An 18684-nucleotide genomic window follows, 5' to 3' on the forward strand; every position below is an offset into this window, starting at 1 on the left:
TTGTACGGTGAAGTAGGAAGGAAAGACATCATGTATGTGTGTAGGGGAAGGCAGGGTTAAGAGGCCAAAATCTCATATTTCCTTATAGGAAACTAATAGAAAATAGGAAACACAGATAACCAAACCTTTTTTTTAAAAAATATCTATGGGTCAGGATACAGAATTTAGAAAAGAAGCAATTTATAAGGTTAAAAATGGTTGACAATGGACAATGGTTGACGGGGAGGAGTGGAAAAGGTAAGGCAGATTTTCTTTACAAACTGACACTGTTCTATTTCTCAAACAAACAAAAATTACACATACTGCTTTGAAAAAAAAACAAAACCAAAAACCCCCCAAATTAAGATAATTTAAAATACGCATCTTAGTTTCTAAACTTAAAAAATATTTTAAATAAAACTTTTGTGATGGGAAAATAAAGCCTTAAAAAGAGTGACTCCTCCATAAATCATCATCTGCTATGCTTTAAATGACTATAAGAGAGCAACATACCTCGGTTATAGGGCCTTCTCTAGTACCTCGGAGGAAACCCATTTCATCAGAAGTCAGCTGGAACTTGGATAAGAAGGCATCTGCGACTTGGGCTCGTATTTCTAATCTTTGACTATAATAATAATAATAATAATAATAATAAAAACTAAGCAATAAAAAAAAATCAAGCATGCTATGAATGTGCATAGCTTTAAGACAAGCTACATCTCTGACATAATAACTGCTTAAATCCCATGTGAAAGAGTCTCAGCACCTTTGAAAGCCTCATTTGTGCCTCAAACATGAGAAGCTCATCCGGCAGGTAGGGGACAAAATGCCCTGATATTGTTCTACCTCAGATACCTACACACAGCAAAAGGAGTTAGTCATTATACAAAAGAAGAAATAAATTAACAAATGATCCCGCTTAACAAATTCTCAGCCACTTACACGTACTAGAATTATTCATCTGGTAATTACAACGTTGCCTTACAGGAGAGAAATATGCCCGTTTTCAACTAATGTCTTCCCAGGCAGTAAAAATCCCTAAGCCTCTGAGGTTTTCACATGAAGTGCACAGCAACCAAAAGTCAGGTCTTTTATTTTTTAACTTTAGGTTAGAAACAGAAGAACTCATTTACCAGTTAGTTCCTCATAAATCCATAAAGCACTTCACTTCTGCCGTCACACTTTTCCTGCATGCTATGGGGATACAAGAGTCTTAAGTTGCATTATGTGAATGCAACCTCTGTAGATCAGGTGGACAATTAAGGAAAGGCATGCTCTCATTTGGAACGTGACCTGAAGGCCCAGGCCGCTTCCCGTCTAAAGGCAAGTCAGGAGTACAAACTACCTGAGCAGAAATTCAACATTCCTGGCTTCTCCATCTTAGATTTAAAGATATACAAATAAAACTGGGTTTCACTAATGCTGAGGCATAGGAGCACATGTACCCCAATGTTCATAGCAGCACTCTCCACAATAGCTAAAACATGGAAAGAGCCTAAGTGTCCATCAATGGACGAATGGATCAAGATGTGGTTTATCTATACCATGGAATACTGCATGGCAATGAGAAACAATGAAATCTGGCCATGTGTAGCAACATGGATGGACCTTGAGGGTGTTATGCTGAGCGAAATAAGTCAGGCAGAGAAGGACAAATATCGTATGTGTGCACGTATAGGAGGATTAGGAGGAACTTAACTGAGGACCAAGGGGGAGAAGAAGGGGGGAAATGGTGGGGGAAAGGGGGAGAGGCAAACCATGAGAGACTCTTGAATGCTGACAAAAACTAAGGACTGATGGATGTGGGGGGGAGGGGGGATGGGCATAGAGGAGGGCACTTGTGGGGATAAGCACTTATTATGTGGAAACTAATTTGACAATAAACTATTTGTAAAAACAATAAATAAATAAATAAATAAATAAATAAAATTTAAAAAAAAAATTGGGTTTCACTAGCAGTATTCACAAGGCAGTCATATTCCATGACTTAATAATACTCAAACGACACTGAGCAAAATAAACATTAACGTCCCATGTACATCTGCCATCTTTGTTTTGTTTGTGCGCTTGGGCTGTGAGGTTTTAAAATCAAAGTCAAAGGTTCTGAAATAAAATAGCAAGTTAGAAAGGATAAGTCCTCTAGGTGGCAGTATGATCTTATCATCTCGAATGATAATGTAAATAAGGTAATTAAATCTACAGAGTTAAATGGCGTATGTCCTTAATCTTATTATGGATAGCAAAAAGTTACCTTATCAGGTTTTGCTTTACAGTGTTAAAGCTCCAACTGTTACCATGCAAGACTTAAAGTAATTATAAGAAGTCATAAAAGTCCCTGAGATTATATAGACTAATCATTTTGACTAAAACCTCTCCAGAGTTTCTTGGGATCTATCTTTAGAGTCAATTTACTGGGCACAAAGGAAATAAATTTCTTTAGTTTATAATTTATTTTCGTTTTAACCAAATCTAGTATTACCTATCTTGATCATACTTTTTTTTTTTTTTTAAATAGTTTACTTATTTTTTAAGACAGAGAGAGAGACAGATCACGAGTGGGGGAGGGACAGAGAGCGAGGGAGACACAGAATCTGAAACAGGCTCCAGGCTCTGAGCTAGCTGTCAGCACAGAACCTGACACGGGACTCGAACCCATGAACCCTGAGATCATGACCTGAGTTGAAGTCGGATGCTTAATCCACTGAGCCACCCAAGCGTCCCTTGATCATACTTCTTTAATCATTAAATTTCATTCCAAATAATAGTTTTGACTATTATTTTTGAAAAGCCACGAAATAAAAAGAGTTTGAGCCAAAGGCTCTATATCTACAAGAGATTTGGTCGAAAATATGTTTAATGGTCATATTGCTAAAAAGGGTTTGGCATCTGAAGACGACAACTTTTAAAGTAATAATGAAATACATTCTAATATATTTTTAAAATCATATTACTCTTTAGTCTTACCATATACATTCTTCCCAGGTAAAACTGCACACCCTTTCTGATAGAAAGTTCCTATCATATAGTCCAATCATTTGGTTTTGGAGAATCTGTGCAATCTAAGAACACAACAGGGACCTACGATATATAAAAGCCCTAAGCCAGGGTCTGGTGTGACAAAGATACATATCAGACCTTGCCTTCATCTTATATCACAACTGAAATATGCTATCTTTTGGAGAGTTTTTAATATCTAAATAAAATCATATGAAACAAATGTTAATATAAAACATATAAATGGCTATTATAAATTACAGCTTCTTTGAGATGTGTTCATATAATCACTGTAATCACTTGGAGTTGGATTATATGTTATATAATATATATACATACTGTATTTATTTATATATCAATAATATGCAGCAGATAAAAAATATGAGGTAGATCTGTACATATTAACACAAAATGATCATAAGGCATTTCATAGGTACAAAAAGCAAGCCACAAAAAATATGTAGAGCAACAACATAGTTTTTTAAAAAATATATATATATACACACACATATATACATATATATACACACACACACATATGTATATGTATATATATATATACACACACACATATATATATACACATCCCTAACTGAATTTCCAGGACGTGTATTCATAAATTACCTAAGTATTTAAAATAAACAGACTAATTAATCCTAATAATGATTCCTTCCAGCATTCTCAGAACATGATTTATGAATCTTATGGTGCCTTCTTTTTTTTTTTTTTTTTACTGAAAATATGCCTCTGTCATATTTTAACTCTACATTCTAGGCTCATTTTCACCAAATAATTTCAAAACAATAAGAAAAATATTTTAAAAATGGGCCAAAGATACAAAACAAAAAAGATTAAGAAATATAAATGGCAAGACAAAATGAAAAAAAAAATGTTGAGTTGCCAACATTCAACAAAATATAAATTAGAAGTATGATGCTATTGTTCATCTATGAAATTGCCAGTTTTTCATGACAATACCTACTACTGGCAAAGATTTAATGAAAGAGACATTCTCATATATTGCTGATAAATATGTAAATTGCTATAACCCTTTTGGAGAGCAATTTAGGCAATATACATTATTTCCGTAGTATATCTTAAGGAAATAATCTGAACTGAACATAATGATTTAAAAACATTTGTCAAACCATTATATTTAGTATTGGAAACAAAACTAATATTGAGTAATATAAGAATGTTTAACATGTGTTGGTTCATTCACAAGATGAAATATAATTTCACCATTAAAAAGCATGTTTTTTCTAAATAAAAGACACAGAAAAATGAACATAAATTTGTTTTTAAGTTTATATATTTATTTCTGAGACAGAGAGAAAGAGATAATGCACACACATGAGCAGGGGCAGACAGAGCAGGACAGAAAATCCCAAGTAGGCCTATTGGACGCCTGAACTAATGAACAGGGAGATCATGATCTGAGCCGAAACCAAGAGTTGGACACTTAACCAACTGCGCTACTCAGGTGCCCCAAAAGTGAACATAGAATATAAGTGAACAAAGTAAAACAGAACTATACACGTATTATCACACTGGGAAGAAATATGCCAAAATGTTAACAGTGGTTATGTCTATGCAGTAAAGTTATTATAGCTGACCTTAGTTTTTTTTCCCTCTGAATTTGATACATATAAATGAGAGGAAGAAAGAAGAAAAGAGGTCCCTAAGCTTTCTGGACTGAACAATATATTTCTGTAGTATATTTTTGTATATATGTTTATGCAAAATATTTTTGTTACAAACTTCAAAACCTGAATTAAAATAGTTTATAACAAATAGCACAATTAGAATACAATTAAAACTATTAAAAGATAAAATAGTAAGAAATAATAAGGATGAGAAGGTAAATACCATAGCTGAGGAAAACTATTTCAATTAGCACAAAATAGCCTAAGCTTCCTAGCCATCAGAGCCAATGTAGAAAGAAGATATGCTGATAACTTTGTCTAATAAAAGCTTTGGAGGAGGACAGAAGGATAATGTTCCCTGATGGACACCAGGCAGTATGTTCAGCCCCTGTGTAAATCACCTCATCAGCTGTTCCCTTTTTCCAGATGTGAAAACTGAGACTAAAGTTCAGAAGTAACTTGTTCAAAATTAAAAATCTAATGAACTCTTACCCAAAATTTAGACTAGAACTCAGATTTTTGGGAGCACCTGGGTGGCCCAGTCGGTTAAGCATCTGACTTCGGCTCAGGTCATGATCTCATGGTTCGTGGGTTTGAGCCCTGAATCAGGCTCTGTGCAGGCTCTGTGCTGACAGCTAGCTCAGAACCTGGAGCCTGTTTCAGATTCTGTATCTCCCTCTCTATCTGACCCTCCCCTGCTCATGCTGTCTCTCTCTCTCAGAAATAAATAAAACATTAAAAGAAACTTAAAAAAAAAAAAAGAACTCAAGTTTTTGTCTTCAAAGACTACATTCTTTCCACTTCGACATATTATACCTCAAAAACAAACATAAACAATCGCCAGAGATTATTTCTCTGATTCTAGAAGAAATGTGGCTGGTGGGCCTTCACAAGAGACAAAAAATATATGGGGCACCTGGGTGGCTCAGCTGGTTAAGCATCCAACTTTTGCTCAGGTCATCATCTTACAGTTCTTGGGTTTGAGCCCTGCATCCAGCTCCATGCTTTGCAGTTACCTGCTTGGGAATCTCTTTCTCCCTCTCTTTCTATCCCTCCCCCACTCATGCACATGCCCTTGCTCTCTCTCTCAAAATAAATGAATAAACTTAAAAAATTAAAAAAAAATATATATATATATATAATAGTTACTTTAATGGTATTAAAAAATACGGAAGTAGGGGCACCTGGATGGCTCAGTCAGTTAAGCATCAGATTCTGGATTTCGGCTCAGGTCATCTCACAGTTCATTAGATCAAGCCCTGTGTCAGGCTTCATACTGACAGCACAGAACGTGCTTGAGATTCTCTCTCACTCTCTCAAAATAAATAAATAAACTTAAAAAAAATTTGGAAGTATATTTATGTGAATATCATATAAATGGGTTCCTGATTATCAACGAAACCCATCTTCTATCAACTAAATATTATAAAGAAATATTAGCCTCAGCTCTGTGAAGACAATTCTACATCAAACTTTACCTATTAGGGCATCAGCTGCCACAATGACTGAACTTCTTCTAACCTAGTTGGAAAAATATTCATATCATTTATACAACTGTCTTAATAAGAGTGACATGTTATCCAAATAAGCCCAAAGAATTTCTATTTTTAAAGCTAATTGCTTATTTGACAAAGTTTCTTGCTAAAAAGATAAGGTAATACTTAAAAATGGAAAAACAACACTTGGCCAGCTCACAGGAATCTGTTTTAATTTCTGCTGTGTATTTTTCCTAAAATACTTTGTACAAATGTTCACTTGGCACATCATTATCTCTAGCTCTTGGGATACTAGAATGTCAGAAATTTTCACTCCCAAAAGCATGTGAGGCCAAAACACTTTCACTGGCTTATTAAAATAATAAACATGAACAATCTTGCTTAGTTTTGAGAATATACAATAGAAACACAATGTTCTAATGTTGCCTCCTATATACATTCTCATGGTCCCATATATGTTACAGGCCCCAATACAATGCTTAGTTTTCAGTTCTTCTTTTATGTTCCTTTCCTGATATCAGATTAGTTGTACTCCATATTCATTTATTCAAAAATTATCTATTGAATCTATAATGGATTAGGCACGGGAGATGCAAAAAGAGAGTTAAGAAACTGTCATTGTTCTCAAGGAGCTCACAGTTTAGTAGGAAGAGTCAAATGGACAACTGATTACAAAGGACTGTAATACACAATATATGAATCCATATTCTATTCACCTTTAGTCACCCATTTATTCAGTCAACAAATATTAGCATACCTATTTGTAAACTATCACAAGAAGAATTTATGCAGCTAACTCTTAATTACATCAGAGAGGACTGACCATAGTTAAAAAATAAGAGACAATGAGTGCGAAAAAATAAAAAATTACTAAAAATCTAAAATCATCTACATTTTAAAAGGCAATATTTTGTTAAATCTGTAGCAACAATACATAACACACTGTCACCTCCAAAGAGTGAATAATCCCTCAACCCCAATATCAAGTTGGATACTCCTAAAATATTGTTTTGTTTATTTTCCTCTTGGGTAATAGCTTAGAACCTTATATACTGTATGAATTCTGAATCATATTTTTTATTATTTTATTTTAAATTTGATTTGGAGTTACCTATAATTTTCTTACCAATTGATCTCCAAATTAATGAAGAGGTAACTATACAATGAAAAACTTACCTTTCAGCTTGAAGCTTAGTGGTTTTTACGATTAAATCTTGAGTCTGTTCCTTTGCTGCCTAAAATTACAAACATATCTAACATGAGTACGTTTAAATTTTTTAGATTTCAGAAAACTAACAGCATTACTTACTAAAGCTCAGTGATAGCATATGAGATCACACTCCAGAACTCAAAAGTTTGAAAAAGGCCAAATAACTGAAATAAATGTTTCAAGGCTCATATACTACCTTTACTAAGAGGAACCCAAGAGTTCTCAACAGACAGGTAATGCCAAGGCTTACAAGAAAGAAAATGGTATCAGGATGCTACAGGATTTGACAGCTCATGATGGTCTTAGTGAAACAGAAGTACTGGAAAATCAGGGTAGGAGTGAAGACCATGACTTCGTTATGCACATGTGACTTGAGATACCAAGAGACCTCTCAATAGAGTTGTAAGTTAAGTCACTGAAATGCTGATGTGGAACTCAACAGAAAAGGCCAACGTGGAGATAAACATTTGAGGGGTGGAATATACAAACTGCCCCTCATACAGGGTTTAGGGAAGATCAGAGCCCTGTCTAAAGGGCACAGGGCTGTTACTGACACAATTTTATATTAAGCAATCCTTCCTCCCCAAGCCAGAGTTGAAAGGATCAGGAATGAAGACTTGATGAAAAGCTATTGTATCCTAAGATTAGGCAATTATTTTAAAGTAAATTCAAACAGAAGACAAATGTAGTTAGTCAGATTCTCAAAGACCTAAACATTTAGCAGTTAGCAAAGAGAGGAGAAACAAGTGGGTGTATGCAGCTACAACATGGGGTTCATGCCCTGAAGGGACATGGAGTGGGCTAGAATAATGTATAAATAAAGTCTCTAGTAAGTAGAAATTACAGTTGACCCTTGAACACCACATGTTTGAACTGTGTGGGTCCACTTACACAAGGAATTTTTTAAATATAATACACTATAGTTCTGTAAATCTATTCTCTCCTCCTTATGATTTTTTTAATAACATTTTCTTATCTCTAGCTTACTTTATTATAAGAGTACAGTATATTATATATATATATATATATATATATATAACATATAAAATGTGTCTTGACTGTTTATGTTAACAGCGTTGGGTCAACAGTAGGCTATTAGTGGTTAAGTTTTGGAGAGTCAAAAATTAGGTGTGGATTTTTGCCTGCATGGGAGTCAACTCCCCTTACCCCTGCATTGTTCAAGGGTTAGCTGAACAATGTCAGTTGTAGACAAACACATATTATAGAAGGTTAGTCTGTTAAAGATAGGATACCAGAGCAAATATGAGAACATACGGGGTCATTTCGGAACACTACAATAAAGAGCCAAGCTTCTGCTACTAGAGTTTCTAGAGTTGCATTAGATCTACACAGAAACTCTCAGTCCCCTGCAAGTTCTGGGTTCTCAGAGGCCTAATCCCTCTATAATGTTGCCGACATTTTCTGCCTTATTGCCCCATACAGGCATCCCATCAATAAGAGCCCCACCCCCACCTCCATCTCAGTCTGTGTTCCCTGCAACCAAATTACATGTCTAGCAAATAATAGGTATTTTGAAGAAAACAGATTTGAAGGTGGATAATTCAGTAGATCAGTAACTTTTAAGGAATGCAGTTGAACACAATGACTCCCATGGTACTACTCTAAAATTATTACTCTTTAAATCTACTAATTTCTTCAAGTTCTTCCTTATGTTTCCTAATGTCATTTTACTTTCAAGATTCACTGTCATCTTACTACCACCTAACACAATTTTTAAAAATATTTAAAATATTTTAAAAATTCTAAAATATATTTACATTTTAATATTTGTGAAAAAAGAAGGCCTCACAAAATCAGTATCAAATATATCAATATCAGCTTCTGGTTTTTTTTTAGAGGCAGGCAATATTAAATTGAACATATATCTTACAAAAAACACCATCTATTATCCACTGAAATATGATACTTGATTACAATGTTCTGCAATAAGAATTATGCATATTTCTTGACTCTTCATTTATATAAATTGTGGTAACGATTCAGAACTGATGTTTAATAATACCAGTGAAGATCAATAACCTAAAACAACTTCCAATATATCTTAAATGTTAAGGATGATTATTTCTCATTAGATAAAAAACATATGCTCTAAATGTAATTTATACAAGCAAATTCACAAAAGGATAAACCTTGACATATAAAAAGTTACTGCTTATATTTTTTAAGCATCTTGTAATAATAATTTCTAAAACGTCCCCAATCCAAAATATTTTTTTAAATATGAGCTAATTTAATTAGTCTTGTGTATAACGTCCTAAAATGAAAAAGTAATACTTTCCTCTAAGAATAAATTGAAAATCTTATTCTGGACTTGATAGTCTGAGTGGGTACCATTAAGATTCCAACAAGAGTATATGCAAATAGATTAGTACTAACGGATGAAAACTTCCAAAGTCACCAATCTAATCCCTACTAATATAAGAATTAAAATTGAATGTAAACAAGTAGCACAAAATATTTTTAAATATGCATTTTCAACAGCTAGAAGAGAATCTATTGCAAGTGATGAAAATGTTACATCTTGATTATAGTAGCTGCTTCACAGGTATGTAATTGTCAAACACATCGATCTGTACACATCAAATGGATGCAGTTTATTACTGCACATAAATTTTCCCTCAATAAAACTGATATAAAAAAGGAAAGAAAGAAGAGCCCAGGCCATTATAGGAGAAAAAAAATAGGATTGGTGGGTGCAAAGAAAACACCAAGGACAAAACTGAAGAGGATACTCTGTGATTTAAAGTACTTAAATCTGTTTTGAAAACAGCATGAAAGATAAAAATACTTTGATCTTTTTCCATCTACAAATAAGTATGATAAAAAGAATAAAAACATAATTAAGGATAAGAATTAGAAAATGAGATATGGCCACTAAAAAGAGGAACTTGAGTAATCCTGTATAGCACAAGATACAAAATTAATACCATAAAACAAATGCAAGACTAAAGTATAGAAAACTATAGAGTTTAATTTGAGAAAAGGCATTAAATCACGGAAGCTAAAAGATGAGAAAAGGGAATGGAGACAAAGTTAAGGAAACAGAATCATCAAGGGGCGCCTGGGTGGCTTAGTCGGTTAAGGGTCCGACTTTCGCTTAGGTCATGATCTCGCGGTTCGTGGATTTGAGTCCCGTGTCAGGTTCTGTGCTGACTGCCAGCTCAGAGCCTGGAGCCTGTTTCAGTCTGTGACTCCCTCTCTCTCTGACCCTCCCCTGCTCGCGCTGTCTCTCTCTCTCTCTCTCTCCTAGAAATAAATAAAAATTTTTTAAAAAAATTAAAAAAAAAAAAAAGAAACAGACTCATCAAACAACAAAAGTTATACTGAGCAAAAGAATACTGCAAAAGATGTGAAATGACAATAATTAGTAAAGATTTTATGACTATTCAGATACTGTATAATTAATAAAGATCTAACGATTGAGTAGATATGCCAATAATATCTGATATATTAGTAAGAGTCCTGAAAGTTAGATAAAGCTAGGAAGGCCAAAATTTCAGAGATACATGAAATTGGCTAGTTCTAGAGACAGTTCATATAAGTAGCTTAATATTAATTTGTGGAATACGCATTGATTAATCATTCTTCCTGGAATCACTGTCACTGTCAATAATTCCAGGAGAATCTTCAAGGTACAAGTTTGAAATATAAATGTGAAGGTGGGAAACATAATCATGACTGACTCTTAGGAGGAAACCCTATTCCATTCAGTACTCCAAAATAACATAAATGAGGGTAAAGCAGCCAAATAGACATTTCTAACTGCTTTCATAAACAGACACAGAAATACAGATGTTGTCCTGAAGGTTTTTTTTGTGGAGGGGCTGAACACAAATCATAATTAAGCTGGGTCTTTGCTGAGCATAGCTTTAGTGTGGACTTACTCCTAAGACTTTCTACTAATGAACTCATTTCTGCCGGCCTTATGGGATATTATGGGATTGAAAGGTTTACCAAAATTCTACACAATTAGCTCTACGTGGGTTAGATCAAAATATAAAGGCTTCAAGAGTTAACTGAGCAATATCAGTAAACTACCACACAAAGAAATCCATTTGTAGTTAAAAAATAAGCATACTATTTATATTCAAACTTCCTATTGGGCATGATATATTCGATATCCATATATTTTGCAGACCTAGCTAACAATTTCTGAAAGCTTACTTTTGAACCAGGAACCCTGCTAAGTTGCAGCCACTATACAGTAAGTACCTGCAGGCGACTTGTCATGTCTTGACAACAACTGCTCATTGCTTGAACATCTTCATTTATGCTTTCAAGTTCCTGAAAAGAAAAACAGGAACAATTAGCATTACATGTATTATTAAAGAAATTCTCTTAGCTGAATCATTATTTTCACCTCAAGAATTTCTTTTTCGCCAGAGCATGACAAAAGATCCCACATTTAAGACTGGAAAGAATGAAAAGGAATAACATCTAGTGTTGGAAAAGATGTAAAGAAGTTAGTGTAAGCTTTTTCAAAGATGTGACAATAGGAAACAGCAAATAAAATATTAATACCTCATCATTCAGAATTCTAACATTAAGATTTATCCTAAGGAATTAATCAGGTAAGTGTGCAAACAATAGATGTAAGATGATCAACACAGTTGCCTAAAACAAATGGAAAATGTGAAACATTTCCAAACACACAATGGAAATCTGTGCATATATTAACAATGATGTGTGTGTTTGTGTGTGTGTGTGTGTGTGTGTATTTTCGTTGGCATGGAAGGATGGCTATATAAGGTAAAAAAAACAAGTATTATGAAACAATGCATATACTATCTCCCCCTTTTAAAAAAAAGTACATATATTTATATAGAAAAACAGGGAAAACCAGACAATGAAATACTGACCAAAGTTATTTCTGGGTGATAGAGTCATAAACAAGTGTTCTATTTCTGACTTTATCTAACTTTTCTATAATGAGTTATGTGTAACTTTTAATTAAGCTGTCAGCACAGAGCCTGATGCAGGGCATGAACCCACGAACCATGAGATCATGACCTGAGCTGAAGCTGGAAGTTGGACACTCAACCGAATGAGTCACCCAGGACCTCCCCCTCCCAATTTTTTTTTCAACTGGTCTCCCAGATTCTACACTTTTTACCAAACCATTCTCTAGTCTTTATCGAGTCAATGAAAAATATGATATGAAAAAATTATATCACAAAATCACACTTAGCTTCATACTGCACTACTATCTTCTTTTTCACAATTTGGTGTCACCTAACAGGAAGATATACAAGGAAGTTTCCATGGCAGACCATAGACAATCTCTTTGAACACAATGCTAAGACCTTCAAATAGAAACGTGATAGTTTTATGAAGGGATGGGCCAAGCAGAGCGCAAGTAATAAGACAGCAGCCCAGCAAGGCTGTAAACAAAGTGAGAGGATGAACCAGTTAGAAAATCACTTATCAGCATGTGAGTATAAATTTAAGCTCTAGAAGTAAGCTTTCTCTCCCTTCTCTCCATAAAGTGCTTTGAATGCATTACAAATATCATAGTACCCAATATTTTTAAATGTTACTCCCAATATTTCACTATAAATAAGATATAAACCAAATTATTAAATGAAATCCTAAACTGCTTTGAGGGGACTAGTTAAAAAAAAACAACATGATTTCAAAATATCAGTTAATATCAGCAATGGCAGAGACCTAAGTACACTAATCTCACCATTCCTTTAAATCTCATTGTGTAATCTCACACGAACAACATTGACAATAATAGCCAGCTAGGTCAAGAATAAATACTCCTAATATTTTCTTTAGCCACCATAATATACCAAATGGATCGGCTTTGTCAAATAATATAAATTACATCTCTGAATACAGACCTAAATGCAAAGTTTTGATTACTGTAATTCAATGGACTTTATATTACTTATAAAATATTTGAACTTAGAGTGAACTTTTTCTCCCCCAATTAAATAAAGTCACAGGTTGTGAAATACAACTGGTGTATGATAAACTTTTCAAAAACTTTTTATTATGGAAAATTTTCAAAAATATCTAAAAGTTGAGATAATATGAATGTCAGTGTCCTACCACCCAACTTCAACAATTACCAACCCATAACCACTCTTGGTTCATCTATCTCTCTACCCATTTTTTCTTCTTCCTTCTTTATTTTTTAAGTTTATTTATTTTGTGAGAGAGATAGTCAGTGTGTGAGCATGCACAAGACAGGGAGGGACAGAGAAAGAGGGAGAGAGAGAATCCCAAGCAGGCTCCACACCCTCAGCACAGAACCTGACACAGGGCTGGAACCCACAGACCGTGAGATCATGACCTGAGCTGGATGCTTAACCAACTGAGTGACCCGGACATGGTGTTAACATATTCTTCTGACCTCAGTATTTTCTACAAACTAGCAGGCCTAGAAGCTTGGTTATATTCTGGTTCATTTTTCTGGCAAGAACTTTTCATAGACGGTGTTGTGTACCTTTATTAGAAGAGACAGATATGGCTGTTTCTCTGTGTGTGAGGTTAGCTGTCAGTGATGACCATTGGCTGGATCAGTGGCGCTCAATGGGGCAATCGTGTCCCCCAGTGTGGCATCTGGCAGTGTCAGGAGAACTATTGGGGTGGAGCGATGAAGGAAAAAGTGGTACTGCTGGCATTTGGATAGAGGTCAGGGATGCTATTCAACATCCTAAATAGTGGAAGACAGTCCCCAGTTGTCTGACCCAAAAGATAAATACTGCCACCCACGTTCAGAAAACTTGAACTAGATCCATAAATTCAACAGTGGTGGCAAAATCTTGTATCAATCCTTCATTTCTTCGATGGAATAAAGTTATAAAGAGCAGCCTCCCCTCAACAACTCTGTGTAGTTGGAACAAAATATGGGACAAATGTTTGACCCTTTCCTTTTATTTAGTAGTTTTCAAAGTAAGTTGACTCCCGTCAAATATAGCCACCAAATATAACCAATGAGGGTTCTGTTTGGGTTTTAGTATCAGTATGAATCCATGGGTTAAACATGTTTGGGAGGTTTCAGTCCACTGAGTTACTCTTACTGATGCTCTAACTGTCCTATCTCTGAGCAGTGAAAGCTTCATCAATTTAACTCCAAAGTTCTTGGGCCGCTTTCCCAATAGCCTTAGACAGCTTCCCTGCTTTCTGATACGTGCAAGACTGTACCTGTCAGTGGGAAATGGTGTTTAGAAACCACAATCTGGATGTGCTCATGGGTTCTTTCTATCTTTGCTTAATGTTTTTTATTTTGAGATAGAGAATGAGGGAACCAAGGAGGGGCAGAGAAAGAAGGTGAGAGAGAGAATTCCCAGCAGGCTCCACACCGCCAGCATGGAGTGCAATGTGGGGCTCGATGTCACAAACCATGAGATCATGACCTGAGCCAAAATCAAGAGTTGAACGCTCAACAGACTGAGCCACCCAGGCGCCCCTACTCTATTTTTATGAATACTTTCCAAACTTTCCTTTCCACCTTCCAGATTTTAGCCTCAATGAAATCTTTCTAAACTATTAAATAGGATCTGTTTATTAATTAGTCATTAACACTATGTATAACACATATACCTCACATGGAACAACTATGTGATATTAACAACATTAACAAAGTACTGCATAATAAATAAAACAACATAATAAACGAAATCTATTTTTACCCTATGGTGAGTAGACTGCTCACTCAAATATGATAAATTATTATTTATGCACTGAAGTAATCTGAAAATTTCTTAATTTATGATGCAATAAAATAACTCAATCCTAATTAATCTCCAATGGAGAAGTAGTCATCGAAGGAGGTTTACTCAGTAAGGAAAAACTTCACTGGAAAGTCACTTAAAGAAATGTTTCTTCTTCTTGTTCTTGTTAAAAAAGCAAAAATTACGGGGCGCCTAGGTGGCTCAGTAGGTAAAGCATCCAATTTCGGCTCAGGTCATGATGTCAGGGCTTGTGAGATGGAGCCCCTCATTGGACTCTGCTGGCAGCTCAGAGCCTGGAGCCTGCTTCAGATTCTGTGTCTCCCTTGCTCTCTGCCCCTCCCCTGATCACGCTCTATCTCTCTCTCAAAAATAAACATTAAGAAAACTTAAAAAAAAGAAAAGCAAAAATGTCTAAGAGAATATCCTAGAACAAATGTTACAACTTTTTAAGAAGCAGCATCTGTGGAGGTCACAGATTCAGAAATCACACCGACTGAAGAACCTAGATGCTGCCAGAGTAAGTTGTTTAGTTTTCTATTTGAACACGGTACATGAATAGTCAACATTATCAACCCAATTCATAAAAATACGTAGCACAGAGTCAGGCATACAGTTAAGTTCTCAATAAATGTAAAACAAAAAGAATTGACATACTTCCTTCACCTCCTTGAAAATCTTCACAAACTCTTCGTTAATGGATAAACTTCTACGTTCAATATCTCCACGTAAGTTCCTTCGAGTCCGCAAACTGTTTTCAACAAAAAAGGTTGAAAGAGCCTTGAGAGCTTCCAACATCTCCTACACAAGTGATAATAGAAGACGATTAATGGGGCCGGTTTTTAAATGTCTCCCTAAGCTCAAGCCAAATTTTAATTAAATCATTTTCAAAAAATGTTTGCATTAAACAATCAAAAAATACTGGGTGATCTTCACATTACTGAATAGTAAACTTATTTCCAGAACACAGTAAGGATCTACTTACTTGTATACGGCAGCATATATATAAGATTATTCACTGCAGAATAGTTTGGCATTGTAAAGACTGCATATACCCTTATTGTCCGTGTAAAGAGGGTTGGTTAAAGAAATTACAATATATTCATTTTGAGAAAGATGAAAATTCTTTATGTACTTATATCATACAAACTTCAAGATACAGGAAGTAAAACAACAATGTATGGAAACAGTCGCAATACCAACTGTTACAAAAGAGAAAGGACTGTATACATACATCTTTGCCAGTGAACAGATAAACCATCTCTGGAAGGATACAGTATATAAGAAATAAGTACCACCTGTAGCCTTCAGGCTGGGAACTGAGTAACCAGCAGCAGAACTTAGAGGAAGGCGTCTCTGAGGTGACTTCTGAACAGAGGCCTGAGTGACAGGAAAGGCATCCATGGGAACCACACCAGTCCAATAGAGGTTTTCGGCAAAGGAGTGATAAAATGTGCTAAATATGTTTAAGTTTATTCCAACTTTATGATGAGAGCAGATGGGGGAGGGGCAAGAAAGGAGGCAGACAGGAAGAAACAATAATAATCCAAACAAGATTTGACAGTGACTTAGAACAAGTCAGTAGCATTGCCGTTGCAGAGAAGATGATCCCAAACAATTTTTTTCAAGTCAGCGCCTACAGGATTTGTTAATGGACTGAATGTACGGCTCTGAAAACAATGACAGGAGTCAAAACTATTTATGCCCTTTTTGTTTGTGTGGGCAACTGATGGGCTTTACTAATAGTGGAAAGTAGAACTGGTTTGGAGAAAAACTAAGGGTCTGGCTATGTTAAGTTTTTATGATGTCAATCAGGTATCTAATTAGAGCTGTCATTAACAATCGACTGTACAAATCTGGAGGTCAGTAGACATGCCAAGAGCAGAGTTACAAATTTGAGAATCACCACCCTTTTTTGCTATTTAAAACCATGAGAGACAGAGAGTTCTCTTACGGAGAGAATATGCATAGAGAAGAGAAGGAAGAAAGAGACCAAGCCCAGGATATGCAATAGTGCCCTTATCTCCAGATACCGACTCCTACACCTGAACTAGCCTATATCCTAATGGGTTTCTATGTTTCAATTAAAATATTATTGTGCGATATTGGCTGGACTGACAAAAACAGTAAAGTTATTTAAATTCAGTTCAGTATATAAAAGAGTATTACGAAGATTTAGTGTTCAAAACAAAAAAAGATAAAGAAAAACCACAGAATGAAGCCATTTCTTTTGACTACAACCTTGAAATTTCCTAGCCTGGCTCAAAGAAGTGGTTAGTAACTCATGAATGGACAAGATCATAGAGACAGGTGCAAATTACAGTTCCCCCAGGTATTTGGTTATATTGCTGAACTTAGTTACACTCTTTCCATATCTTATTTTTCTCTTGGGTAAAAAGAGAGATGTTATCTACATCATAGTCGCTGTATTAAATGAGCTCATAAATGTCAGTATTAGACACATTACACAATAAATTATATGATAACATTAAAGTTTAGTAAGGGCCGGGCACTGAACTGAGAACTCCAGACAGATTCTCTTGGTGAATCCTCACAACAACCCTCAGAAAGCTACCAGGAGAATTCCCAACTTAGAAAAGATGAGAAATAAGCTTAGAGAAATTAAAAGACTTCCTCAAATCATAATGCTTCAGTTTGATGGTTGTATCCAACAAGAAGTGGCCCCAGAGCCGGTCTTTCTTACTATGTAATGTTATTTTTTTTACATACATTCTTATTGATGGCTTTTTTCAGTTACCTACAAATTTATCTACAAAGGTCTCTGACTGCTACATATACTTTTTCTTTGCCTAAAGAGTCAAAGATACCGAAGAGATCATCATCTAGGACACGAGCTGGATGGAGGAGTTTCAGGTGGTACTTGGGAGAGGATGTGGACAGCTTATCTTGCAAAGAAAAACAGCGTGGCCGCAGATATCACGGGCAGTGCTTAGCTAACAACCAAAACTGGTACGGATTATTTCGTCTGAGCCCTGTGCAAGCAGCAGTTCTCTCGCGCTGCAAATCATTCCAGTCGTTCTCAGTCGTCAGTGGAAACGCTCAGTTATGCCCATCCGGGTCTCCAGTTCCTCCCCCGCTTTGAGTTGTCCTGTCTTGTAAGTTACTCTGTCATGGGCTTCGAAGCCTGCCCTGGGCTCTCCTCTCTCTGCTCAGACCCCCGAACACCTCCGGGGTAAGGAGGTTTCACCGCCGGATCCAGAGTCTTCCAGGAAAGGTTTTTCAAATAAGGGGTGACATCTAAGACCTCTTTTCACTTTTCCAGGGGCCCTCGGCCCCCCTCTTCCTACCCGCCCCACGCCGGATCCGGAGGGATGGAGGAAAGAGGGAGGAGTGGGTGTCCAACAGACGCCTCCCCCGGCGAGGCTCAGCCCCGCGGACAACTCTGGACCGCGGGCCCTGACAGCCCCGGTTACCTTGTCGTTGTCCAGCCGCGTCTCCAGGATCTTACGCAGCTTCCGCGACAGCGGGTTGTTGGTCTGCGCCGGGGTCCCGCCTGCCCCATTGCTGAGGCCGTTGGCAGCCCCGGGCGCGGGTACTGCTACGACCTCCACGCCGCTCTCGGCCATAGCGCAGCGGACCCCGCCCCCAGCTCCTTGGGGACCACCACGGTTCTCCGCAAGCATCCGCGCCGGCCG

General features: G+C 36.3%; 1 protein-coding gene across 5 annotated transcripts in view; it reads right to left on the minus strand.

The window, feature by feature from the left end:
• COG6 (component of oligomeric golgi complex 6) overlaps positions 1-18680 on the minus strand; it is a 164720-nt gene extending 146040 nt beyond the window's left edge. For 4 of the 5 annotated variants that reach the window (XM_039236082.1, XM_039236084.1, XM_039236085.1 and 1 more), the window contains exons 1-5: positions 18463-18680; positions 15686-15829; positions 11559-11630; positions 7292-7350; positions 493-604 (exon numbers count right to left, since the gene is read on the minus strand). In XM_039236082.1, the coding sequence (XP_039092013.1) occupies positions 493-604; positions 7292-7350; positions 11559-11630; positions 15686-15829; positions 18463-18672 (597 nt within the window). In that variant the 5' untranslated portion in view covers positions 18673-18680. The remainder of the gene's footprint in view (positions 1-492; positions 605-7291; positions 7351-11558; positions 11631-15685; positions 15830-18462) is intronic. The other variant, XM_039236086.1, reaches the window with a different exon arrangement.
• Positions 18681-18684: the final 4 nt, after the last annotated feature.

Source organism: Hyaena hyaena, unplaced genomic scaffold (genome assembly GCF_003009895.1).
Source record: "Hyaena hyaena isolate Hyena2069 unplaced genomic scaffold, ASM300989v1 scaffold_106, whole genome shotgun sequence".
Lineage (NCBI taxonomy): Eukaryota > Metazoa > Chordata > Mammalia > Carnivora > Hyaenidae > Hyaena > Hyaena hyaena.